Consider the following 26,723-nt stretch of genomic DNA (forward strand, 5'->3'; position numbering starts at 1 on the left):
AGCGAGACAGACAAACAGCAACAGAGAGAGAGACAAACATCGAGAGAGAGAGACAGACAGCGACAAACAGCAACAGAGAGACAAACATCGAGAGAGAGAGACAGACAGCGACAAACAGCAACAGAGAGAGAGACAAACATCGAGAGAGAGAGACAGACAGCGACAAACAGCTACAGAGAGAGAGACAAACATCGAGAGAGACAGACAGCGACAAACGGCTACAGAGAGAGAGACAAACATCGAGACAGAGACAGAGACAGACAGCGAGACAGACAAACAGCAACAGAGAGAGAGACAAACATCGAGAGAGAGAGACAGACAGCGACAAACAGCAACAGAGAGAGAGACAAACATCGAGAGAGAGAGACAGACAGCGACAAACAGCAACAGAGAGAGAGACAAACATCGAGAGAGAGAGACAGACAGCGACAAACAGCTACAGAGAGAGAGACAAACATCGAGAGAGACAGACAGCGACAAACGGCTACAGAGAGAGAGACAAACATCGAGACAGAGACAGAGACAGACAGCGAGACAGACAAACAGCAACAGAGAGAGAGACAAACATCGAGAGAGAGAGACAGACAGCGACAAACAGCAACAGAGAGAGAGACAAACATCGAGAGAGACAGACAGCGACAAACAGCTACAGAGAGAGAGACAAACATCGAGAGAGACAGACAGCGACAAACAGCTACAGAGAGAGAGACAAACATCGAGAGAGAGACAGACAGACAAACAGCAACAGAGAGAGAGACAAACATTGAGAGACAGACAGACAGACAGACAGACAGACAGACAGACAGTGGTTGTGGTGCAGTCTGGCTTGACAGAGAGAGACCAAGGGACAGTGGTTGTGGGGCAGGCTGGCTTGACAGAGAGAGACCAAGGGACAGTGGTTGTGGGGCAGTCTGGCTTGACAGAGAGAGACAGAGACAGTGGTTGTGGGGCAGTCTGGCTTGACAGGGACAGTGGTTCTGGGGCAGTCTGGCTTGACAGGGACAGTGGTTGTGGGGCAGTCTGGCTTGACAGGGACAGTGGTTGGGGGGCAGTCTGGCTTGACAGGGACAGTGGTTGGGGGGCAGTCTGGCTTGACAGAGAGAGACAGAGACACAGGGACAGTGGTTGTGGGGCAGTCTGGCTTGACAGAGAGAGACAAAGGGACAGTGGTTGTGGGGCAGTCTGGCTCTGGTCTAAAACCACAAAAAATGTGAACAGTATCCATGAAAAGGTTGATATTGTCAGTTTGTCACTGCAGTGTGTTCAGTCTGAACAGGGTCCAGATGAAAGGGTAAGTATATAAAATCAAAGCTTATTAGTCACATGCCGAATACAACAGGTGTAGTAGACCTTACAGTGAAATGTTTACTTACGAGCCCCTAACCAACAATGCAGTTAAAAAATATATAGAAGAATAAGAAATAAAAGTAACAAGTAATTAAAGAGCAGCAGTAAAATATCGAGACTATATAAAGGGGGGTACCGGTACAGAGTCAACGTGCAGGGGCACCGGTTAGTTGAGGTAGTATGTACATGTAGGTAGAGTTATTAAAGTGATAACAACAGAGAGTAGCAGCAGTGTAAAAGAGGGCGGGGGCAATGCAAATAGTCTGGGTAGCCATTTGATTGGATGTTCAGGAGTCTTATGGCTTGTGGGTAGAAGCTGTTTTGAAGCCTCTTCTACGCTGAGGTGCAGTCAATTAATAGCATTCCATCATCTGTTTGTCACTGTTGGGGCGGTATGCAAATTGGGGTGGGTCTAGGGTTTCCGGGATAATGGTGTAGATGTGAGCCATGACCAGCCTTTCAAAGCACTTCATGGCTACAGACATGAGTGCTACAGGTCAGTAGTCATTTAGGCAGGTTACCTTCGTGTTCTTGGGCACAGGCACTATGGTGGTCTGCTTAAAACATGTTGGTATTACAGACTCGGACAGGGAGTGGTTGAAAATGTCAGTGAAGACACTTGCCAGTTGGTCAGAACATGCTCGCAGTACACCTCCTGTTAATCTGTCTGGCCCTGTAGCATTGTGAATGTCGCAGGGCCAGGTTTTACTCAAAGGTTTTACTAAAATCGGCTGTGGAGAGCGTGATCACACAGTCTTCCGGAACAGCTGGTGCTCTCATGCATATTTCAGTGTTATTTGCCTCGAAGCGAGCATAGAAGTAGTTTAGTTTGTCTGGTAGGCTCGTGTCACTGGGCTGCTCTTGGCTGTGCTTCCCTTTGTAGTCTGTAATGTTTTGCATGCCCTGCCACATCCGACGAGTGTTGGTGTAGTATGATTCAATCTTAGTCCTGTATTGATGCTTTGCCTGTTTGATGGTTCGTCAGAGGGCATAGTGGGATTTCTTATAAGCTTCCGGGTTAGAGTCCCGCTCCTTGAAAGCGGCAGCTCTAGCGTTTAGCTCAGTGCGGATGTTGCCTGTAATCCATGGCTTCTGGTTGGGGTATGTACGTACGGTCACTGTGGGGACGACTCATGGGATTAACTATGAAAGTACTTTATCTCCCACACCCTTGTCCATCCAGAGTCAGTGATGGTGGGAAAGGAAGTGAGATGCTGGGGATTTGCTCCATGTTTATTAGCCATTATGCCCTCTCTAACCCCCGATGGCTGATCCTATGACATACTGGAAGTTTAACAGTTCTATTTTGAGAGTGATCTTTGTAATGACTTTGAATATTTAATGGCCTTGGTGGAACATGCACATTCATGCTATTGACACCCACTATGTAAAACAGAGCAGTAGCTTGGTACTAGTCTGCAGGACATTATACATTCCTCTTCTCTTCTCTTTCCTCTCTTCTTCAGCCTCTGCTCTTCCCTCCACCTCTTACCCTCCCCCCATCTCCCCTTCATCATCCAGCCTCTCCGTCTCCCTAACTGTGAGACAGAAGTGGTCCTTTATCACTGGATTTCACTCTGAACTGAAACAGGGATGCTTTTGGGTAATTTACTATTTCTTTAGTAGTTTCCTTATTGTTCCCTCTCTCCCTCCCCCTCTCCCTCTCTCCCTCCCCCTCTCTCCCTCCCTCTCTCTCCCCCCTCTCTCTCCTTCTCCCTCCCTCCCTCTCTCTCCCCCTCCCTCTCCCCCTGCCCCCCTCTCCCCCGCTCACTCCTTCCCCCTCTCCCTCCTTCCCCCTCTCCCCCCTCTCCCTCCTCTTCAAACTGTCCCAGCTTGTAAATCAGCAAGTCAGCTGCAGAGTATTGAGAGGAGCTGAGAAGAGAAACGGACACGAGTAATGTTGTTACATACACATGCCTCTCTAAAACTGAAAACCGGAATACTTCACCTTAAACATGTCCGAGGTGTTAAGTCAGAGTAACTGTTTAAACGTATAGCTGTAAAATGTAATATGCTCCCTCTCATGACAGAGTCATAAAAGCTTACGGCATTTCACATCGCAGCTGTCATACACACATATGGGACCCTCGTAAACCCTTGTGAAATGGCTGGAATAAAACAGTACTACTCAGTGTGAACATCGGGCTTACGAAACCATCATGTCAGCAAAATGAAATACGACTGGCTTTATCTGTGCCAGGAAAGAGCCAAAGCTAAAAGGATGAAGAGATTAATTCAGTTATTTAGAGCTCTGCCAATTCCCTCTATGCATCATCCTCATACCGCTTGCGCAATCTCCTGTGCATGGTGTCTATGCAAATGTTTCTGCACTACATCTACACTAGTTCACTCAAAAAAAGCATGTTTGAAAATGATAAGAAAATACAATATAGCAGGTGCTCTTAACACCACGGCACCAAGAAGCAAATAACATGGCCAGTGTCACTGTAACCACCTGGTTGTTGAGTTATGGTACAGTCCATCAACTACAAAGACCCTAGTTAAGTGTAGGTCAGGAGAGCTAAGGGATGTTGTCTGTCTGATGTTTCACCCATATGAGGAAGATGTCCACCCTTCTGCAATGCTGTTACTTCCCTGAACCTCTTACCCTTCTCACAGTTCCTGCCTCCGAATCCTAGGGGGCAGTCACAGCTGAAGGTGCCCCACAGGTTGACACAGGTCCCTCCATTCATACACGGGTTGTTGTTGCAGAAGTGCCTTTTAGCAGAGCATCCTGGGAAGGTATTGGGGATGTGAGGAACAGTTCAAACCAACCACATTATGACAAGAGGTAATCAACGGTTCATAAACTTCAGGTACAACGTAAGGTGCATCCACATGCCCAACACAACTCATACTGTGCTCAACTAAAAGAGTAGCCTTGTGTGGATGGCAACAAAACGGTATCAAAATGGTTCAGTCCAATGGTAATGTGCAAGGTTACTGACCCGGCAGGGTGCCGTTGTTAGCGATGAAGCTAGCCATGTCGATGTGGCGGTTGTCGATCCTCAGGTCCTTCATGCAGCCCACAAACTGCCGGTTCTGGATGGGGAAGTCCTCAGGCAGTTTGGGCACGCCCCCCAGGAGGAGAGGACCAGTCAGGTCCAAAGACCTCCAGCAGACAGGACACAGAAACATTTAGAAGCTGACACCACTCTGCTTCTATACCAGAACACATCATAAACATTTAGCTCGGCTTCTATACCAGAACACATCATAAACACCAGAACAGTGTTCATGAAATATTTATCACACACATTTTGCAGCTTGAGTTTTTTTTTCCACGGAGGAAAACAGATCAACACCCTACAGAACCAAAATATGTTTACGATGCTTAACATTCTGGAGGTGAAGACTTTAGTTGAAAACCATTTCTGTAGATAACCCATAATGAAGGCCATGTTTAGCTCTGGAAAGCCAATTGGGATCTCTTTTTCTCTCTTGGGGTCATGATGACCTTCTTGATCCAAATCAGTCAGGTTTCAAGACTAGTCATTCAACTGAGACTGCTCTTCTCTGTATCACGGAGGCGCTCCGCACTGCTAAAGCTAACTCTCTCTCCTCTGCTCTCATCCTTCTAGACCTATCGGCTGCCTTCGATACTGTGAACCATCAGATCCTCCTCTCCACCCTCTCCGAGTTGGGCATCTCCGGCGCGGCCCACGCTTGGATTGCGTCCTACCTGACAGGTCGCTCCTACCAGGTGGCGTGGCGAGAATCTGTCTCCTCGCCACGCGCTCTCACCACTGGTGTCCCCCAGGGCTCTGTTCTAGGCCCTCTCCTATTCTCGCTATACACCAAGTCACTTGGCTCTGTCATAACCTCACATGGTCTCTCCTATCATTGCTATGCAGACGACACACAATTAATCTTCTCCTTTCCCCCTTCTGATGACCAGGTGGCGAATCGCATCTCTGCATGTCTGGCAGACATATCAGTGTGGATGACGGATCACCACCTCAAGCTGAACCTCGGCAAGACGGAGCTGCTCTTCCTCCCGGGGAAGGACTGCCCGTTCCATGATCTCGCCATCACGGTTGACAACTCCATTGTGTCCTCCTCCCAGAGCGCTAAGAACCTTGGCGTGATCCTGGACAACACCCTGTCGTTCTCAACCAACATCATGGCGGTGGCCCGTTCCTGTAGGTTCATGCTCTACAACATCCGCAGAGTACGACCCTGCCTCACACAGGAAGCGGCGCAGGTCCTAATCCAGGCACTTGTCATCTCCCGTCTGGATTACTGCAACTCGCTGTTGGCTGGGCTCCCTGCCTGTGCCATTAAACCCCTACAACTCATCCAGAACGCCGCAGCCCGTCTGGTGTTCAACCTTCCCAAGTTCTCTCACGTCACCCCGCTCCTCCGCTCTCTCCACTGGCTTCCAGTTGAAGCTCGCATCCGCTACAAGACCATGGTGCTTGCCTACGGAGCTGTGAGGGGAACGGCACCGCAGTACCTCCAGGCTCTGATCAGGCCCTACACCCAAGCAAGGGCACTGCGTTCATCCACCTCTGGCCTGCTCGCCTCCCTACCATTGAGGAAGTACAGTTCCCGCTCAGCCCAGTCAAAACTGTTCTGCTCTGGCCCCCAATGGTGGAACAAACTCCCTCACGACGCCAGGACAGCGGAGTCAATCACCACCTTCCGGAGACACCTGAAACCCCACCTCTTCAAGGAATACCTAGGATAAGATAAGTAATCCTTCTCACCACCCCCCCCTTAATGATTTAGATGCACTATTGTAAAGTGGCTGTTCCACTGGATGTCAGAAGGTGAATTCACCAATTTGTAAGTCGTTCTGGATAAGAGCGTCTGCTAAATGACTTAAATGTAAATGTAATGATAGTACAATAGTACACGAAATCAAGAGCTTGTGGCAAAATGTAAAAACAGAATTCATGGCTTCAAATGGCTAATATTGCTTTTACTCAGCTCTACTATAATCTGTTGGCAGATAACACTGCACAATTAAATACCAGTAAGACCCTCCCATTTCCTTACTTTTTGGATCCTGATTGGCTGCCCTGGGCAGAGCAGGTGTAGTTCCCGATCACATTACCAAATCGCAGCGCCACCGAGGTGTCACAGTTGTCCACGGATACCACGACAACCTTCTGGTCAGAAGGACCCTGGGGCATGCCGGCTTGGTTTATGATTGGCTGTGAGGAGAGAGGAGGAGTTGTTGAGTTTGGCTCCAGTGTTATGGACAGAACACCTACAGCAGGTCGGGAGGAATTCACCTGACAACCTACTGTAAATAGCAGCACATGGGTGATAGGAGTTTCTAAACAGGGCAACATTTATAAGTGCCATTATTCCAAATCAACATTTCCTTCCCAAAAGGGAAATACTGTATGTGTTTGGGTAGAAGGTGGACATATACTGGGTAAGTAGTTCTTGGTTATCGATAGCGAGATAGACAGGAAACACACACATTAAGCTATAATCAGCCTTCTGGGAGTGTCCATAAAAGCATTCTCTGTCACAGGTGCATCTCAATGACGGCTTGATGCTAAAAAATATGCTAATACTTAAGGTTTCTTCTTCCCCAAGTTACAGAAGAGAACATTCAAGAATAGAAAAGGCAAGTAAATATGAAGAAGATTGTTTTTGTCTCAGAATATCCATCTCATTGTTTCTTGTGTGTGTCACTGTAAAGTATTTTTGGTTGATCAGCACATAGACTGCTTGTCTGCCTGAGGGTTGCTAATTACACATGGAGGTGTGCTACATATCTCAGCATTGTGCGATCTTAACAAAATCTGTCTTATAAGGTGTCAAAAACACACTAATCACATTTCTATTTCAATCAAATGCAAAAAATCAAGAGAAAACACTAGCATTAAAAAAACCTCTCTCACTGAAACATTCACCCTAGAGAAGGATTTTCTCAAGTCAAGTGCTTCAATTAACAACAAAAAGACTTGAAACAATTTCACACATTTAAAGAAATTAAGAAGCTTGAACAATCCTAATGAAACGTTTGAATAAATTCTGAAGTAAAATTCCCGCCACTAGCTTTTATGTTCAGACCTACTGTATTCTTAACTATCACCCCAATTTACCTAATCATAATTGTTTTCAGTGCTTTAATAATTTAAAGTCAAAACAGCCAGAGTTCAAGTCAGAGGCTGGGACAAGGGGCACAGACACGGTGGAGAAGCCTGGCTCAGCAGGACAGTAACGGTCTTCTTCTCCACAAAGGATCTCTTTCATTGTGTGAGGAATCAATGGAGGGAGAAACAGGAGGGGCGGGGGGGGGGGGGGTAACGATTCTGTAAAATAAAGATCACAAACACAAGCGTTTCCCCCAGGTCACACAGAGCTCATATTGACCGCCAGCCCAGTTAGAGCTTGTGTCAGTAACGGCTATGCTAGCAGCACTGTGATGAGAGGGTCCACTCCACCCACCACCCTCTGTTGACTGACCAGGCCTGGGGCCGGACACGGAGCTGTGGACAGATCAGTTAGGATTATTATCTGTGCAGTGTGGAGTACAAGAAGGATATAAAGCCCTGGGTAGACTGATTGTTGAGAAATGAGGAATGCACAAATACCTCAATTTATTCATAGCATAACCTCATGATACCATAAGACATTTTTGCTACATATTCCTGCAGTTTCCATAATAACTGTCTGAGCCCTTTAATCAAAGGGGCTAAGAATAAAGACCAGACAAGTGGAAAATAAGGTGGGTCTTACACACACAGACACTGCTGACATAACGTATCTAACCAGCTGTAATATTGTAGGTCATGACAGTAGAGTCCCATCCCATCTCCCTGGAGCACCGTAGACAGAGACCCTGCCACAGAACATCTCCTAGGAGCACCGTAGACAGAGACCCTGCCACAGAACATCTCCCTGGAGCACCGTAGACAGAGACCCTGCCACAGAACATCTCCCTGGAGCACCGTAGACAGAGACCCTGCCACAGAACATCTCCCTGGAGCACCGTAGACAGAGACCCTGCCACAGAACATCTCCCTGGAGCACCGTAGACAGAGACCCTGCCACAGAACATCTCCCTGGAGCACCGTAGACAGAGACCCTGCCACAGAACATCTCCCTGGAGCACCGTAGACAGAGACCCTGCCACAGAACATCTCCCTGGAGCACCGTAGACAGAGACCCTGCCACAGAACATCTCCCTGGAGCACCGTAGACAGAGACCCTGCCACAGAACATCTCCCTGGAGCACCGTAGACAGAGACCCTGCCACAGAACATCTCCCTGGAGCACCGTAGACAGAGACCCTGCCACAGAACATCTCCCTGGAGCACCGTAGACAGAGACCCTGCCACAGAACATCTCCCTGGAGCACCGTAGACAGAGACCCTGCCACAGAACATCTCCCTGGAGCACCGTAGACAGAGACCCTGCCACAGAACATCTCCCTGGAGCACCGTAGACAGAGACCCTGCCACAGAACATCTCCTAGGAGCACCGTAGACAGAGACCCTGCCACAGAACATCTCCCTGGAACACCGTAGACAGAGACCCTGCCACAGAACATCTCCCTGGAGCACCGTAGATAGAGACCCTGCCACAGAACATCTCCCTGGAGCACCGTAGACAGAGACCCTGCCACAGAACATCTCCCTGGATCACCGTAGACAGAGACCCTGCCACAGAACATCTCCCTGGAGCACCGTAGACAGAGACCCTGCCACAGAACATCTCCCTGGAGCACCGTAGACACATGGTTCTCATTTCAACCCTGTATCCCCCAATCCAGTAAGTAGATTAGATTCTATCTGTGCCTTCAGCGTGCTATTAATACAGCTGTCCCATTGAGGGGTTGTCTGTGAGAAGCTGAATACTGGTGGAGTTCATTGAGGGTTTTGTCATCACTGATGGCTGCCTGTGTGTCAGAGACGATGAAGACTTAATTACATTGTCCCACTGCACTGCTCAAACATGAGCCCTCGTCTTTTAACACCTCTTCGGTCTCCCATTAGGCCTTATTATCATATCTAATAATTGGCCAACAGGATTATTTGCTTTGCTGATTTGAATCTGAAATACTTGCAAATGCATTTCATTATTCACAACACATCGGGCTACTAGAAAGATAGAATGAACCTATAAACCTCATAACCTTCCATACACTAATTGTTGAACAAAATGTCTTTATCCTTTAGTTGATCCCTGGTGAAGCAGGGGAAACTCATTTGTTGGGACTTTGAAACAAACACACAAACCGGCAGTGTGAGATGGTCTGTTAGAATGGTCACACACCAAATCATCCGACACGCTCTTTTCCACAGTTCCCCTCAGTTGAGAAATGTCTGGAACAGCCTGTGGTCCAGATTCGCTGGTTCTTTCACTGAACTAAACATTGGGCCTTCGCTCCCAGAAGCCCCTGGCTTGCTGAACTACACGGTTGTTGACTCTCCTGTAATGCCTCTCTGCTAATGTCTGTCAGCCGCTCTGTCTGCTACACAAAGCCTCTGCCTGTCAGAGATGATTGGAGAGCACATATTTACTCAGGAATACATTAAACACTTTTCCCCTCACAACAGGGTGACAGGGAATCCTGGGAATATGAGTTCACCATCATCCATGATGACAAGGTTAGACAAGAGGGGCATGGGAGCAAACAGTAATATGAGATCTGAGATTGATTGGAAACACCATAGCAACCAGAGTGGTGAGCCCTGAAGCGCAGTGTCCCGCTCAAAGCCCAAGTCAATTCTTCTCTCTTGCCTTTCTTTTCGCTCCTCTCCTGCCCTGTTTCCTCGCTCCTCTCCCGTGCACCTTCCCCGGGGCCGCATCATTCACTACCCATGGTCCCATTGGAGGCCGAGCGAAGCACAAAGGCAGTGGTCATTGCCATTCTCCACACTCCCCCTTTCCCCTGAAAGGCACATTTCAATCTAAAATGCCCCCCCCACCTCATCCCACCCACCCCCCGTGGACAGGGACAGGCTGGGGAGGGCCTGCCGGCGTGGGATACCTCAGAGGGGAGGAGCCATCATTCTACCTCCAAGACTCACTGGATTTTGGGGGATTAGTTCAACTAGGCCCCTGAATGATCTCTGGACAGTTTTCTAGGAATATGTCCCTTCCATTGGTCTGGGCCTCTGCCTAAAATGATGGTTGTTAAATGTTATTGACTTCATGCTTTGTATTGCGCAAATGATGAGTAGGAAACTAGCTGGTAAAATGTGATAGTAAACAAAACAGTTGGCATGGTGGGCACTCAACAGGAAACACTTTGTAGGTCACTGGAGGTTGTCATTGTCTGTTTAATCTAAAAATGACTAGGTCAACGTTAAAACTAACGTTGACTTGTTGGTTTGTAAAAAAGTGATTCATGAGAGAATAATGTCCCCACTTTGAGGGGAACCAAAACCTTTCCTCCAATGGCCCACGAGATGTTGTGTTCCCTCATATTCTGCTGGCTGGAATCTGACAGGGCCATGTTATCATAGACCATGAATAGAATATCCACACTTGAGAGGTCGCCTAGCAACAGCTTTATGATGCAAAGTGACTTCCTGAATAGATTAAAATGTAACATCCTGTGTGTTGGTCTGGGGGGGGGTTGGGGGACATCTGAAAAGGATGGGGATAACGGAGGAAGGGTAGTGGGGTGAGGGGTTATAGTCCCATGCATTCTTCACTCATTGATATGGAAATAAAACAGTTGTGAAGCTTATTTCTCGTTTGTATGGAGAGTTTTTATTTTTATTTTGTATTATTCCTCCCACGCTTTTCTACTGTCTCTCTCACTTTCTCTGTCTGGCTGTCTCATCCCTCCTTTCGCCTTTCTTTCCGGGTCTCACTCCTTGCATGTCTGTCGGGCAAGCTTCCCATTCCACTGTCCCATCAACAGTAGTTCTCTGGAACGACACAGCAGCAGTTCTAACAGGAAGCAGCAAAGTAAAGCTCCACAGAGGACTCAGGGTATTCTACTCCCAGTGTGGTCCAATTAGAATCACTACCCTCATCACTCTATAGACAGCCACTGTCAGATACTTGACGAAGTACTGCTGGTCTAGTATAAATAGATGTGTAATTAACAGGACACTAAGTACAGTATACATATATATCCAGTTCTACCAGAACGTACAAGTCTTTCTACTCACAATACTATACAACGTCCATAAATCAATTACCGGTAAGTCAATTGCAGGGACAAATATGTTAAGAAAATATGTCTGGTATTTTGATGTCTCCCATTTCAAGTCTGTGGTAAGAGACAAATATAATTCAGTTTGGGCATGTACTGATGTTGGAAATGACCTGCTCTCAGTCCTGCTCACTGTTTCAAAATGGGGTCTGATGAAGCCAAGTCTATAGTGGGACTTTTCAGTAGCCGAGTCTGACCTTTGCACCCAAAAGAGCTCAAGTCAGTCTAGACTTAACCTAAAGTAGCAGGAGTAAAAGAAACACCTGAAACTAGATTCCCTACATACTGGTCTTGTAGGGAATTCAGCCAATCCAGTAAATGTGAAGGAGGAGTTAAGAGAGTGTGGTCTTGTTAATCACATCCAAAAGCAGAAGTTGCCTCAGAGGATCTCTTTCCATTTCCCCTGAAAACAGGAACATCCAGTTGTTGGGGACTCAGCAGACGCTAGTCTAGACCCAAGTTATATCTCAGCCCAGACCCAGAAAATCTGTGTTTGTCTAGTGTTGAACCAGTCTATATCTTGTAGGATCACAAGGAGCAGCCCATCGCAGGTTTATCTCTGACATACCTTGTTGTAGTAGTAAACTTGGACCACATGCCACTGGCCATCACTGACACCTCCAAGGATGTGGGGTGACACAGTCGTCTTGGTCTCACCTTAACAAATGAAACCGCCAGCAAAAGTTACTCACACATCATTGAATCAGGGCTTCAGTGGGTCAACACCTGTCACAAAAATCACATGTTGATATTTCAATAACAACCAAATGTAGATTTGGGGTAAATTGGCTGACGTGCACTAACAGATCGCCTCCTACCTGCAGAGAAGGTGAGCTGGATCTGCTCATTGACGATTTCCACAGCGATGAAGTCATGCTTCTCGTTGAAGCGGCCATTGTAGAGTAACAAACCGTTTGGCTCCTTCGTGGCAAACCTGGAAGACAAAGAAACTGGGCTCACAAAGAGTCCATTCACAGCCAAAGACACCAAGACAGAGTAAACAATCTTTTCAGTGAAGAGAGGTCTTAGTGAGGGGGAAAAAACAAGATGCATTCAAGGCAGTATATTTCCACACACAGGAGTTTGCCATATACTCGTTGTACTGTGGGCATAAGGGCATACTTCTGTAAATATAACAAATCATTTCTGCAATAAATGCATTTTCAACATCCACATTGATCAGCGAAGATCTCAGCAACATGTGTAAATGGTTCTGTATCAATATGAGGTAGCCTTTTCATACACATATAGAAGCTCCTCCAGTACCCTCGACACGAGGAAGACAGTGTACTGACTGACATGCCCTACTATAGCAGAGGATACGGATTTTAAACGCACCAGAAAACAACTGTTTTCCTTCCCTATTTTATTACTAGGAGGGTTTATTGATGCACTGTGCCTCGTGATTCCCCTTTGAGGAGCAGAGATGGCTAGATTTAACACCGCAGCAGTTCTCCATGGATCACTGAGCACCCAACAGGGTTAACTACCGCAGAGCACCGTGCTTTGTCTGAGACTATCTGCAGGTAGGCATGGCGCATATACCCCAAAAACTCAGAGACAGCATGACGTGGATAGTGACTACACACAGAGATGAAAAGATGTTCTGATAAGAAATAACAATCCAATACAATATCAACGCTACAGCATAATAAACACTACACTAAACTGATGCAGGAAGCATAATGCAGGTGCTTTACACTATAATATGGAAATAGACTGGCTCAGAATGATATTGATGGTTTGCAGCAATGCGGAGATTATTTTAAACGGAGGAGGAACTAGGCAGAAATTAGGTAGTTACTGTATAACCACAGAATTTTTTTTTTCATGTTTTCTCAAAGAGGAGTTTATAAAAACAGGCACTAAACAACCACAATTGGGTTAAATGTGGAAGACACATTTCAGTTGAATGCATTCAGAATAGGTATCCCAATCTGCATTTACACTTTTATTTCTGAAGAGACAATGACAAGAAACCTAGTTTATAGTGCCGGAGGTCATTGTGGTGTTGTCAGTTACTGTCATGTTAACACACAGTTGGACACATTTGAACACGCCAGTGCACCCCTGCCTCTCTGGCTTCCTTCCAGAGCCGACACCACTGACGCTCCCATTCGCATTGGATTCAAGGAACGACAGACACGGTCCTACCGCAGAGACCACAGGGCATAAAATGAAACCACACTGGTTTTTACAAAGACATCAAATCATTGGGTCACATTGAGTTCTAAAAGGGTCTTCATTTGATTCACCACAAGAGGTAAAAAGATCTCAGTGGAGATTAAAATCAATGTAAATGTATGACAGGGTGTTAAACGACATGACCAAAACTATGTGGACACCTGCTCATCGAACATCTCATTCCGAAAATCATGGGCGTTAATATGGAGTTGGTCCCCCCTTTGCTGCTATGAAAACCTTCACTCTTCTGGGAAGGCTTTCCACTAGATGTTGGAACATTGCGACAGGGACTTGCTTCTATTACTGAGGTCGCGCACTGATGTTGGGCAATTAGGTGCAGTCGGCGTTCCAAATCATCCCAAAGGTGTTCGATGGGGTTGAGGTCAGGGTACTGTGCAGGCCAGTCAAATTCTGTTCTTCCACATCAATCTTGACCTTGCTTTGGGCACGGGGGCATTGTCATGCTGAAACAGGAAAGGGCCTTCCCCAAACTGTTGCCACAAAGTTAGAAGAATAGAATGTCATTGTATTCTGTAGCGTTAAGATTTCCCTTCACTGAAACTAAGGGGCGTGTTTCCCCTGCTCCATTGTCGAATGGTGGCGAGCTTTACACCACTCCAGCCAACGCTTGGCATGGTGATCTTAGGCTTGTGTGCGGCTGCTCGGCATGGAAACTGCCTCTGGAAGCAATTTCAGCACAAAAACTGTTCGCCGGGAGCTTTATACACTCGGCAGTCCCATTCTGTGAGCTTGTGTGACCTACCACTTTGCGTCTGTGCCGTTGTTGCTCCTAGACGTTACCGCTTCACAATGACAGCGCTTACAGTTTACCGGGGAAGCTCTAACAGGGCAGACATTTTACGAACTGACTTGTTGGACAGGTGGCATCCTATGACGGTGCCATGTGGCTCTTCGGTAAGGCCATTCTACTGCCAATGTTTGTCTATGGAGATTGCATGCCTGTGTGCTCAATTTTATACATGTCAAATCCACTAATTTGAAGTGGTGTCCGCATACTTTTGTATATACAGTTTATCTGTATATCTGTAATTATGAAGCCAGAAAATAATTTCCCCTCATTCCCGATCTAGGGGACCACACAGTGAACCTGTTCTGCTTGACACTTGGAACATTCTGAACACCTGTGGGTGTGACTAGCGCTTGTAGGCAGCATCTGCCTGTTCAGATGGAGACCGTGTCAGACAGATGGAAGCCTGCTGACTTCTTTTTCAAATGAGGGTGAGATTCCAGAGATCTGAAATCCAGTGTCTCAGGATGCTCTCAGAACATGCAGGGAGATATTTTGGTTGAATGTTGGGAGGATGTGGGCGTGTGTGAGTGTGCGCATGTAATGTATGCATTGTGTGTGTGTGTGTGAGTATGCAAGTGTGTGTGTGTGTGTGTGTCATTGTGGAAATGTGCATGCATTAATCCAGAGCTGGAGTGTAACCATGGGGCACAGCACTGCTGACCTGCTTACTGAGGAGAATGATCATCATGACCTCAGAGAGGGAAGAGGAGAGAAACACACCAGCTCCATCTGAATAACACTGAAAAAATGGTTATCATCAAGATATTGTAGTAGTCATCAATGAATAGGTTTTAAAGGCTTGTGAACACTGCTTCAAGATCACCACCCCCACCCCCGGACGGAGTGCAATCAACCACAACATAACGGACTCCACTGGCAACATTATACTGTATGTCACATTAAGCAGCCATTTACAAAGATAACAACCAGTCTACCCATACTAGTATATAGATGGGCTAACGCCCACGGTGTAATAGCAACTTGATGTAGCTATCAGACATGTGCATTGAGGAAGTCTCCAGAAGGGCATGGTGTTTACATGAACATGACATGGATACTAACAATGTGGGGTATTATTCAAATATGTGACACAAATGTTGCTGCTAAGGCGGTTTCTGGTAACATAAATAGGCTGGATGGAAACCTGGTCTACGCGATTAAAATACATGACGGGTAGAAAATGTCACGACAGGCCTGATGGAAACTTTGTCGGTAAACATTCCAAATGTTGCCATAACAAAATACAAAGGTGGGATATTCTTGTGTCGGTAAAATGTATGATGCGAGAAATGCCGGTGGAAACACTATGGGCAAACATTCATATCAAAGTAAACTTGGGAGTCACACGATGATATTATGTGGTCCTCCCACTACGACTCAGGAACGCATGCAGTTTGTTAGGCTACAGATGAAATAAGTTACGATGAACTTCACAGGGTGGTGAAAGTGCACTGTGATGAGCTTGATGCTGCTTTCAGAAAATATCGAGGGTCTTATTCTGATGACATGATGATCGATGCTTGGCTGCCGTTTAACAAATTAAAATGATGTTGCTCTTTTTGTCCATAATAATCTCGTCATATAGTAGGCTAAACCCACACATCTGTGAGCTGTTAGCTAGAGCCCGCATGCCAAGACCAGAGTGGGCACATTCAATATAACACAACATGTTTAGTGAAATAAACATCAGTAGAGTTGAAAACGTGGTGGAAACACCATTTATGGGAATTTAACCGCAAAAGTTATTTTATGTGCACTACATCATTACAGTCTTTTATACACAAGACAATTTGATGGAAACACTTCTCTGGTGGGCAAATGGACAATTTTATGCAGATTTTATAATATTCACATGAAAATCTGATGCCAATTGGATGTAAACCTTGCTATAGAAACACTTTCAACTCTCCCCTTCAACACACTTCCTGCTAACTATCTCTACTGCAGTCCCGTCTACAGGCTCCAACTCACTGGGCGGTTTCCCCATGAGAACAGCTCTTTACAACAGTAACCTGATAAAGCCAGGTTCAGGTAACAGATACGCCTGACAGACAGCCTGCTGGGTCTTCGCTGTTATATCCCCAGCTGTACACCCCACCTTCTTCACAGCTCTGGGAGCAGTGTGGGAACTACCAGCCAATGCTTTTAAGAAACAGGTCAGAGCAGTTCTCAATCCAAAAACACTGCCATCCGAGCCACTCTCAAAGCAAGGCCACCACTTCAATTAAACTCAAAGGCGTATCAATATCACCACTTGCCATTAACAGCTAGTTTTCAAGCCCTGCCAAGCACTTCTCGAGTGACAACACATTACAAAAGTAGATATCACTGTCAAATTTGGCATTTGTATCAACTGGCGGTATTTTCTTTGCTCTGATGAATATTACACCCATTGTGCTGCTTTTATTGTCACTTGGGATGAAGAATATCATTCATATCAATGTAGCCTCGTCTCATGCACATGAATGTACTTCAGTGTGATTGACTGTGTTCAGTGTTAAGTCCTCATCGGTTTTATTTCAAAGCACCACCCTCCCCTGGAACCTTCCAACAAGATACTAGGTTGTGATAATGGTCTTGAAATACAACTTGCTCTACCTGTATCAGACAAATGACACCCATTATACAATAGTGCTGATGTAAAACCGGATGGCTGTCAATTGAGAGCGAATACATGTTTCCAAAATATTTAGGCATCCCAGAATGAGGGTACCCTAGGTGTGTGATTCAATAGCAAGACAGACATGCAACAGAACACGCACAAACCCTCTGGGCAGACAATACATATCTCCAGATTCACCTCGATGAGAGCAACTGAGGAGGAGAAAAAGCGCCACACTGACTCACAGCTCAAAGTCACCACTGAGTGTAATAAGATGGGACTCCTGGGTCTCAGATTAGTGCCCTCATCCGGAAAAAAGCTTGTCCGGAGAAGACAAGGTGAGCGCTACCATCAGTCCTGTGTCATGCCAACAGTAAACCATCCTGAGACCATTCATGTGTGGGGTTGCTTCTCAGCCAAGGGAGTGGGCTCACTCACAATTTTGCCTAAGAGCACAGCCATGAATAAAGAATGGCACCAACACATCCTCCAAGAGCAACTTCTTCCAACCATCCAGGAACAGTTTGGTGACAAACAATGCCTTTTCCAGCATGATGGAGCACCTTGCCATAAGGCAAAAGTGATAACTAAGTGGCTCGGGAATAAAACATCAATATTTTGGGTGCATGGCCAGGAAACTCCCCAGACCTTAATCTCATTGAGAACTTGTGGTCAATCCTCAAGAGGCGGGTGGACAAACAAAAACCCACAAATTCTGACAAACTCCAAGCATTGATTGTGCAAGAATGGGCTACCATCAGTCAGGATGTGGCCCAGAAGTTAATTGACAGCATAACAGGGCGGATTGTAGAGGTCTTGAAAAAGAAGGCTCAACAATGCAAATATTGACTCTGCATCAACTTCATGTAATTGTCAATAAAAGCCTTTGAGACTTATGAAATGCTTGTAATTATACTTCAGTTTTCCATAGTAACATCTGACAAAAATATCTAAAGACACTGAAGCAGCAAACGTAATTAATATTTGTGTCATTCTCAAAAGTTTTGGCCAGTCGTGGTACAGTCGTGGCCAAAACTTTTGAGAATGACACAAATATTAATTACGTTTGCTGCTTCAGTGTTTGTAGATATATTTGTCATACACACACGCACACACATACATACATTACATACACTCACTATGCTCAGGGAACCAAATCCCAGCTAGAAGAGATTAGACTTTTAAAGAATACAGCTATTAAATGATTCAATAACTTATGAAACACCAGGATGCTTAGCCAATGAGAGGAGAGGAGGAATCATCATGCATCACAAGCTATAAGAGGTGTGAGTGTGAGAGTATAAGGGCAGTTGTGGGATACTTGTGAGAGAGAAAGAGAGCGAGAGAGAGAGTATGTGCAGTGTAAGAGAGATTGCATAAAAAAAGAGAAAGAGGGAGAAGTAGTGGGAGAAAGAGAGGTGGAGTGAATCACAGTAGTATATTTAGGGATATAATTTGTATTGTGAAAGGGAATGACTGAGATGGCCATGTGCCACTGGGTGGGGTGGTTGTTGTACTTACGAGAGGGAGAGGGTGAAGTGGAAGCGCTGGCGGAGGCCCTTGAAGGTGAGGAAGGACTGCAGGGGGAAGTTTCTGGTGGTCATCTCACAGTAGGGCTTTTCATAACTGCCAGACGGACACTCGCACTTGAATCCTCCCACCAGCAGGTTCACACAGGTGCCCCCGTTCTTACACACACCTGGGGCACAACGCCCGGAGCGGCACGACAGCTCACACCACTTGCCTGGAGGAAGAGAGAGATGGACAGAGATGGGACGGCAGAATAGAGAGGTGAAGAGAAAGTGAGACGAGTCAGAATTAACCCGTATCAAGGGGACAAATCAGTGCCAGCCCTGGACTGTGTGTGGGTTAAACCCATTGTTCCTCCTTTCCAGTTCAACTTTACTAGTGTCAATTCTCACCACACCACCGCAGCAGTTCAATATGGGGCATGGCAAGATGCCTCCAAAACTTAGCACGAGTCGTGAGGGACAGAGGGGAAGGGAATGTGAGAGAGCGAGGGAGTCACAGAGTGCTATGGCAGGAGGAAACTGTCACTGTTATTAAGCCTCCATGCTTTGTGCAGCCCTGCGCTCACAACTTCTATTTGTCTCCAGTCTCTGGATGAGAGGCTGCAGTTGCTATGACGAGACTGCACGCCTCTTTGCACGAGCTGGAGTTTGTGTCAGAGCCTCTCAGCCGTGTGGAACACTTCCGTTGTGTGTCGTGTTACTGTACGGTCCTGTACACACCACACAGACAATATCTCTATAGACTATAGAGACACATGACTTGCGTTGTACATCCTCGCTAATCACAGGATTCTCAGTCGAAGACAATTAAGGATACCCTTTGTTTCACTACTGTTGTAGGGTGCATTCATTCCTTCATTCATGTATTTACTCATTCAACTCCAAGGCTGTTGTGGTTATTATGGATAACACGTTGACAAGATGTGAATTAAAACATGTTATCCTATGCTGACTGTACTGTTACAGTACAATCAGCAATGCACCATGGTGGGCTACACTGGCAGAAGAACAGTCACTTTGCCCTGGTCAACCATGACAATGTGTTGCCGTTTTCTTGTTGATGGCGCTTGGGAACAATTGGCTACTGCTAGTCACCCAGAAACAGAAAAAAACTATAGCTGCATGAGTCGTGTGGAATTTAATCAGCAACTCGCCTCGGGCAACACGTTACTTCTGTCTCTTTAAACAAATGAGGGGAAGATTGGACATTGAGTCATGGCTTGATGTGGTGAAACATTGCTGCAGCCAACACTGGGCTATTGTAGGAAAGTGGCACGCTGGGATAGTAGTGTACTTCTTCTAAGGTCACCTTGGGCACTACAGTGGCCTCATTCTCTGTGAGGCTTCAACGTTAATGTTCTGTATTCTTCTCTCCAGAGTTATAATTGCACGCCGCATCAAAAGATAATAATATTTTTATAGTATTTATAATATTTTTAGAGCATTATTGATTCATTTACTATATGCAATCATCTTACACTCAAACTGGAAAAATTGTAGTATTCTGTTTACCCCAAAATACCTAACAGCAAAGCTAAAATTCTATTCTAGTGGATATATCCCACCTCGGTGTCTATAAAACATATAGAAGCCAGTAAGAATCAATAGTGAGCATCCGGTCTCCGTCCTGCAGACACCCAAGCCTGTTCTGTTGTCTATATGGTAACCTGAGAATAAACAGAGCCATTGTTTTTTTTGTCAAGCATCCCTCTGGGACACCCGCCCGCCACAGGTGCAGGGTCTTGGAACAACAGCTCTGGGTTGCTAGGTGAACTGGGCCGCGTGACGATGGGAGGATCTTGCCAGAGTCACTATTTCAGAGAATCCACCTCAATCAATTATTTAGACAGCATTTCCCCTGCTCTAGTTGCACACCTTCAGATCCCTCCCTCTCTAACTGTCTGTTTACTGCCAGCATGAATCATTAAGGCTGTCAAAATGTGCAGGGATCCTGGAGATGGTGCCGCTCGGTTTTAGGGAGGAGGAGATGCTCTGCTGTTGAGTCCACACACAATTTGCCAGCCAAATGACCAGTCTCCGTAATAACCGTTTGAATAGCAAGAAAAATCTAACACATCTCCTCTCCTCCACTCCTGACTGCATGTGATGCCATAGAAATATAATGAATAGAACGGGAGACCCCCTTCAAGTCAATGATGCATAATGAGTGGACTGTTGGCCCTATAAATTCCTCAACGTGGAGAACACAGACAGAATCACGGAATCCAGACATTAAATGAAATTCAACAATACCGACATAAAAAATGTCCTGAACTTAGTAGGAAATCAAATAAATGTATTGAACTTATTAGAAAATACAGTGCCTTCAGAAAGTATTCACACCCCTTGACTTTTTCCACATTTTGTTGAGCTACAACCTGAACCGTTGGAATTTTCACTTGAAAAATACTGCACCAGACACCTTTGTCAGGTGTAAAATACTGGGACTAAGATCTCTTCGACAAAACATTTAAATTAATGAAGCATTTCTTGAGTTACCTTAGATTCATTTCAGAGGAAGAGTATACTGACTACAGCGTCTCAGATAGACAAACAGTACTATTGCAGCTTGTTGTTGTTTTTTAAGGGAGTATGCGAGCTCACCCATTCGGTTCGCCGAAGCATGTGCAAGGTTTAACACTCACACAGATGGGTCTCCAGATGCCTCGTCTCCAACCACCACATATCAAAACTGAGTTGACAAGGCATTCAGATTTTTTTTTTTTTTAAATTGGGTTCTGTCCAGACATCCAAAACATAATTCTCTATGCAACAAAGAACAAAAACCACATCTCTTCCATAATTTATCTTCAGCTCTAACAGACTGAAGAGAGAGAGCTGCTTATCAAACAATAGCCAATTATCACGGGAGATGAGAATCACCAGTAGAATAGGCTAGTACACAGACACCATTCACAGCCCTCAGCTGCCATGTTGTGACAACAGAGTCTATGATCACTATGACTGGTTCACAGTATCGTAAAGATGTAATTGTTAAGCTGCTGCTTTTAAAATGTGTGTGAATACGCAGGGGGATTCAACCCCGTGCTGTAAGTAACTCCCCGTGCTGAGACTCCTCTACAGACCTGGATAGGATGTTTCTGTATCTTCAGGTAACTGAAACGTATGGTCTCCTCCCCTAAATGAAACAGAATGGTAGAGTCCGGACATCGGCACAGTCTCTGCTGAAGGCATAGAGGAAGGGAGTTCAGAGAACTCAACACTGGGTCGACACACTCAACAGGGCTTATTTCACAGCAAACATACTGTGAGTCTGCTGTGAGGATACACTTGACATGTACACTGAGTGTACAAAACATTAAAGACACCTTCCTAATATTGAGTTGGATTTAAAAAGGTGACATCAATAAGGGATCAGCTTTCACCTGGATTCACCTGGTCAGTCTGTCATGGAAAGAGCAGGTGTCCTTAATGTTTTGTGCACTCAGTATAAATCAGGTCCATGTAGAAAAATATTCTATATTTCATCCACTGATTCCACTCACTAGTAGTGAAGGTGACAGAGTGGCATAATTGTGATCCCACTGGTCAAACCCAGGTGGGATCATAGCCCAGGTGATGCACCTGGACCAGACAACAAGCTAACATGAGGCAACAATGACGGGGCTTCTTTTAACAACTACCTAGATCAGAGGTGAGGGACTAAAACAGAGACATTCTGTGGGATGCATTGAATAAAGCACAAAACACAATCACAATCTGATTGCTGCCCATTCAGAGCCTGCAGCAGCCGTCAAGCCGTCGGGGTCATTTTGAAACTTTCCATGAGGCATTCCCATATGCTTTGATCTTTGAGTTGATTAATACGACTTCAAACGTGGAATTATAAAGCTCTCAGCATGTTTGTACCGTTGGCTACAGAGTAAGTACACAACATACAAAATTGCTTGATCAAAGAAAAACAGTATGCCACAACAGCCCTGTTCTGTGGAGCCTCTTTTCATGTGGGGCAGAGTGTTTCATACAGGGCAGAGTGTGTTTAGCAATACACTATATATTCAAAAGTATGTGGACACCCCTTCAAATGAGTGGATTCAGCTATTTCAGCCACACCCGTTGCTGACAAGTGTGTAAAATCGAGCACACAGCCATGCAAACTACATAGACAAACGTTGGTTGTAGAATGGCCTTACTGAAGAGCTCTGTGACTTTCAACGTGGCACCATCATAGGATGCCACCTTTCCAAAAAGATAGTTCGTCAAATTTCTACCCTGCTCGAGTTGCCCCGGTCAACTGAAAGTGCTGTTATTGTGAAGTGGAAATGTCTAGAAGTTTCATGAAATGGGTTTCCATGGCCAAGCAGCAGAACACAAGCCTAAGATCAACATGCGCAATGCCAAGCGACGGCTGGAGTGGTGTAAAGCTCGCCGCCATTTGACTCTGGAGCAGTGGAAAGGTGTTCTCTGGAGTGATGAATCACATTTCACTACCTGGCAGTCTGACGGACAAATCTGGGTTTGGCGGATGCCAGGAGAACGCTACCTGCCCCAATACATAGTGCCAACTGTAAAGTTTGGTGGAGGAGGAATAATGGTCTGGGGCTGTTTTTCATGGTTCGGCCTAGGCCCCTTAGTTCCAGTGATGGGAAATCTTAGAGCGACAGCATACAATGACATTCTAGACAATTCTGTGCTTCCAACTTTGTAGCAACAGTTTGGGAAGGCCCTTTCCTGTTTCAGCATGACAATGCCCCCATGCACAAAGTGAGGTCCATACAGAAATGGTTTGCAGAAATCGGTGTGGAAAAGCTTTATTGGCCTGCAAAAGCCCTGACCTCAACTCCAACAAACACCTTTGGGATGAATTGGAACACTGACTGCGAGCCAGGCCTAATCCCCCAACATCAGTGCCCGACCTTACTAATGCTCATGGTTGAATGGAAGCAAGTCCCTGCAGCAATGTTCCAACATCTAGTGGAAAGCCTTCCCAGAAGAGTGGAGGTTGTTATAGCAGAAAAGTGGGGACCAACTCCATATCAATGCCCATGATTTTGGAATGAAATGTTTGATGAGCAGGTATTCACATTCGGCCATGTAGTGTAGTTTACAGTGCAGTATGAAACACTGTAAACGTAAAGGCTAAAAGTATTTTTTTTATTTTACTAGGCAAGTCAGTTAAAACAAATTCTTATTTACAATGATGGCCTACCAAAAGGCAAAAGGTCTCCTACAGGGATGGGGGCTGGGATAAAAAAATATATATATATAGGACAAAAACACACATCACGACAAGAGAGACATCACAACACTACATAAAGAATGACCTAAGATAACAACACAGCATATTAGCAACTCAACATGACAACAACATGGTAGCAGCACAAAACATGGTACAGACATTATTGGGCACAGACAACAGCACCAAGGAGACAACAATACATTACGCGAAGCAGCCACAACTGTCAGTAAGAGTGTTTTTTAATGAAAAGATGGAGATAAAACTGTCCAGTTTGAGTGTTTTTTGCCGCTCGTTCAGGTTGCTAGCTGCAGCGAACTAAAAAGAGGAGCGACGCAGGGATGTGTGCGCTTTGGGGACCTTTAACAGAATGTGACTGGCAGAACAGTGTTGTATGTGGAGGATGAGGGCTGCAGTAGATATCTCAGATAGGGGGGAGTGAGGCCTAAGAGGGTGTTATAAATAAGCATCAACCAGTGGGTCCTGCGACTGGATGACCAGTATAGAGTGCAGTGATGTGTCCGACAAGGAGCATTGGTGGTAAATCTGATGGCCGTACGGTAAAAAACATCTAGCCACTGGAGAGCACCCTTACCTGTCCATCTATAAATTACATCTCCGTAATCTAGCATGGGTAAGATGGTCATCTGAATCACTGTTAGTTTGGCAGCTGGGGTGAAAGAGGAGCGATTATGATAGAGGAAACCAAATCTAGATTTAACCTTAGCCTGCATATTTGATATGTGCTGAAAGAATGACAGTGTACAGTTGAGCCATACTTCCAAGTACAATGTATGAGGTGATTACCTCAAGCTCTAAACTCTCAGAAGTAGGAACCACATGACCTTTGTTTTGGAGGTGTCCATAACAAGGTTAAGGGCAGAGAAAGCTTGTTGGACACGAAGAAAGCTTTGTTCTAGAGCGTTTAACACAAAATCCGGGGAGGGGCCAGTTTAGTATAAGACCATAATCTGCATATAAAATTTATGAGAGAGGTTCCTACTGCCTGAGCTATGTTGTTGATGTAAATTGAGAAGTGCGTGGGGCCTAGGTTCGAGCCTTGGGGTACTCCCTTGGTGACAGGCAGTGGCTAAGACAGCAGATGTTCAGACTTTATACACTGCACTCTGAGGTAGTTTGCAAACCAAGCTAAAGACTTCTCAGGGACACCGATACTCATTAGCCGGCCCACAAGAATAGAATGATCTACCATATCAAAAGCTTTGGCCAAGTTAATAAAAATAGCAGCACAACATTGCTTAGAATCAAGGGCAATTGTGATATAATTGAGGACCTTTAAGGTTGCAGTGACACATGCATAACCTGAGCAAAAACCAGATTGCATATCAAAGAGAATACTGTTGACATCAAGAAAGCCAGTCAGTTGATTATTGACAAGTTTTTCCAACACTTTTGAAAAACAAGGCAAAATAGAAATTAGCCTATAACAGTTAGGATCAGCTCGATCTCCCCCTTTAAATAAAGGACGCACCGTGGCTGCCTTCCAAGCAATAGGAACCTTCCCAGAGAGGAGAGACAGGTTAAAAAGGTCAGAGATAGACCTGGCGATGATCGGGCTACAACCTTAAAGAAGAAATGGTCTAAACCATCTGACCTAGATGTTTTTGGGGGTCAAGTTTAGGGAGCTCCTTTTGCACCTTGGACTCAGTGACCACCAGCAGAGAGTAACTTTGTAGCGGGGCAGGGGGAAAAGAGGGAAGAGCATCGCTAGTCACATTAGAAGGGCTGGAAGATGAGGAAATGTTGGACGGGCAAGGAGGCATGGCTGAGTCAAATAGGAATCCTGACTTAATGAAGTTGGGATTAAAGAGCTCAGCCATGTGCTCATTGTCAGTAACAACCACATCATCAACATTAAGAGACATGTGAGGAGTAGGGTTTATTCTCCATTTCTTTAACTGTTTTCCAGAACTCTTGGGGTTAGACCCACAGAGAGAGAACTGCTCCTTAAAGTAACTAACTTTAGCCTTCCGGATAGCCTGAGTGCACTTATTTCTCATTTGCCTGAATGAGAGCCAGTCAGCCTGAGTATGCGTGTGCCAAGCCTTTCACCAAATGGAAATCTTGAGGTGGAGTAACTCTGCCAAACATTTATTTACAATAACGACCTGTATGTATGCGATAGTGATGCACGGGTCAGCTGTTTGTTCACCCGCACCCAACCACAATTGCTAATAACCCATCCGTAACCGCCGGACTATGAGGCCCGCACCCGATGGGCATATGTTGTTTCGGCATATCATTTCCGGCATCTTTGTAAGCTATTTCTTAGTCAAGATGCAGCTTCTCTTCTGTCATTACTTATTGCCCCTTTCACCAGAATAACATCATAAATTGATAGTATAAACCCTTCAATCTAGCTGACATAGGTAAAGTTTGTTTTCCTTTCCTCTTCCATTTCTGTTCCTCTCAAGCAGCAAATATGTTTAGGGACCACGGAGAAAATGCAATAAGTACAAAAAATGGGAAAGCAAAATTAACATCAGTTTGACCGGTTATAAGGAAATTTTAAAATCTGTTAAAACGACCCAACATGTTTTTGATACTCAGTACTTTGTTGAAGCACCTTTGGCTGTGATTACAGCATTTTCTTGGGTATGATGCTACAAGCTTGGCACACCTGTATTTGGAGAGTTTCTCCCATTCTTCTCTGCAGATGCTCTCAAGCTCTGTCAGGTTGGATTGGGAGCGTCGCTGCACAGCTATTTTCAGGTTTCTCCAGAGATGTTTGATCGGGTTCAAGTCCAGGCTCTGGCTGGGCCACTGAAGGACATTCAGAGACTTGTCCCGAAGCCACTCCTGCGTTGTCTTGGCTGTGTGCTTAGGGTCGTTGTCCTGTTGGAAGGTGAACCTTCGCCCCAGTCTGAGGTCCTGAGTGCTCTGGAGAAGGC

General features: G+C 45.5%; 1 protein-coding gene across 2 annotated transcripts in view; it reads right to left on the reverse strand.

Annotated features, from left to right (window-relative positions):
• Positions 1 to 26,723, reverse strand: part of LOC135541974 (cadherin EGF LAG seven-pass G-type receptor 2-like) — a 96,098-nt gene that overhangs the window by 26,091 nt on the left and 43,284 nt on the right. For both annotated transcript variants that reach the window (XM_064968511.1, XM_064968510.1), the window contains exons 3-8: positions 18,604 to 18,826; positions 12,304 to 12,419; positions 12,054 to 12,142; positions 6,349 to 6,506; positions 4,296 to 4,459; positions 3,956 to 4,081 (exon numbers count right to left, since the gene is read on the reverse strand). In XM_064968511.1, the coding sequence (XP_064824583.1) occupies positions 3,956 to 4,081; positions 4,296 to 4,459; positions 6,349 to 6,506; positions 12,054 to 12,142; positions 12,304 to 12,419; positions 18,604 to 18,826 (876 nt within the window). The remainder of the gene's footprint in view (positions 1 to 3,955; positions 4,082 to 4,295; positions 4,460 to 6,348; positions 6,507 to 12,053; positions 12,143 to 12,303; positions 12,420 to 18,603; positions 18,827 to 26,723) is intronic.

Source organism: Oncorhynchus masou, chromosome 6, assembly GCF_036934945.1.
Source record: "Oncorhynchus masou masou isolate Uvic2021 chromosome 6, UVic_Omas_1.1, whole genome shotgun sequence".
Classification (NCBI taxonomy): domain Eukaryota; kingdom Metazoa; phylum Chordata; class Actinopteri; order Salmoniformes; family Salmonidae; genus Oncorhynchus; species Oncorhynchus masou.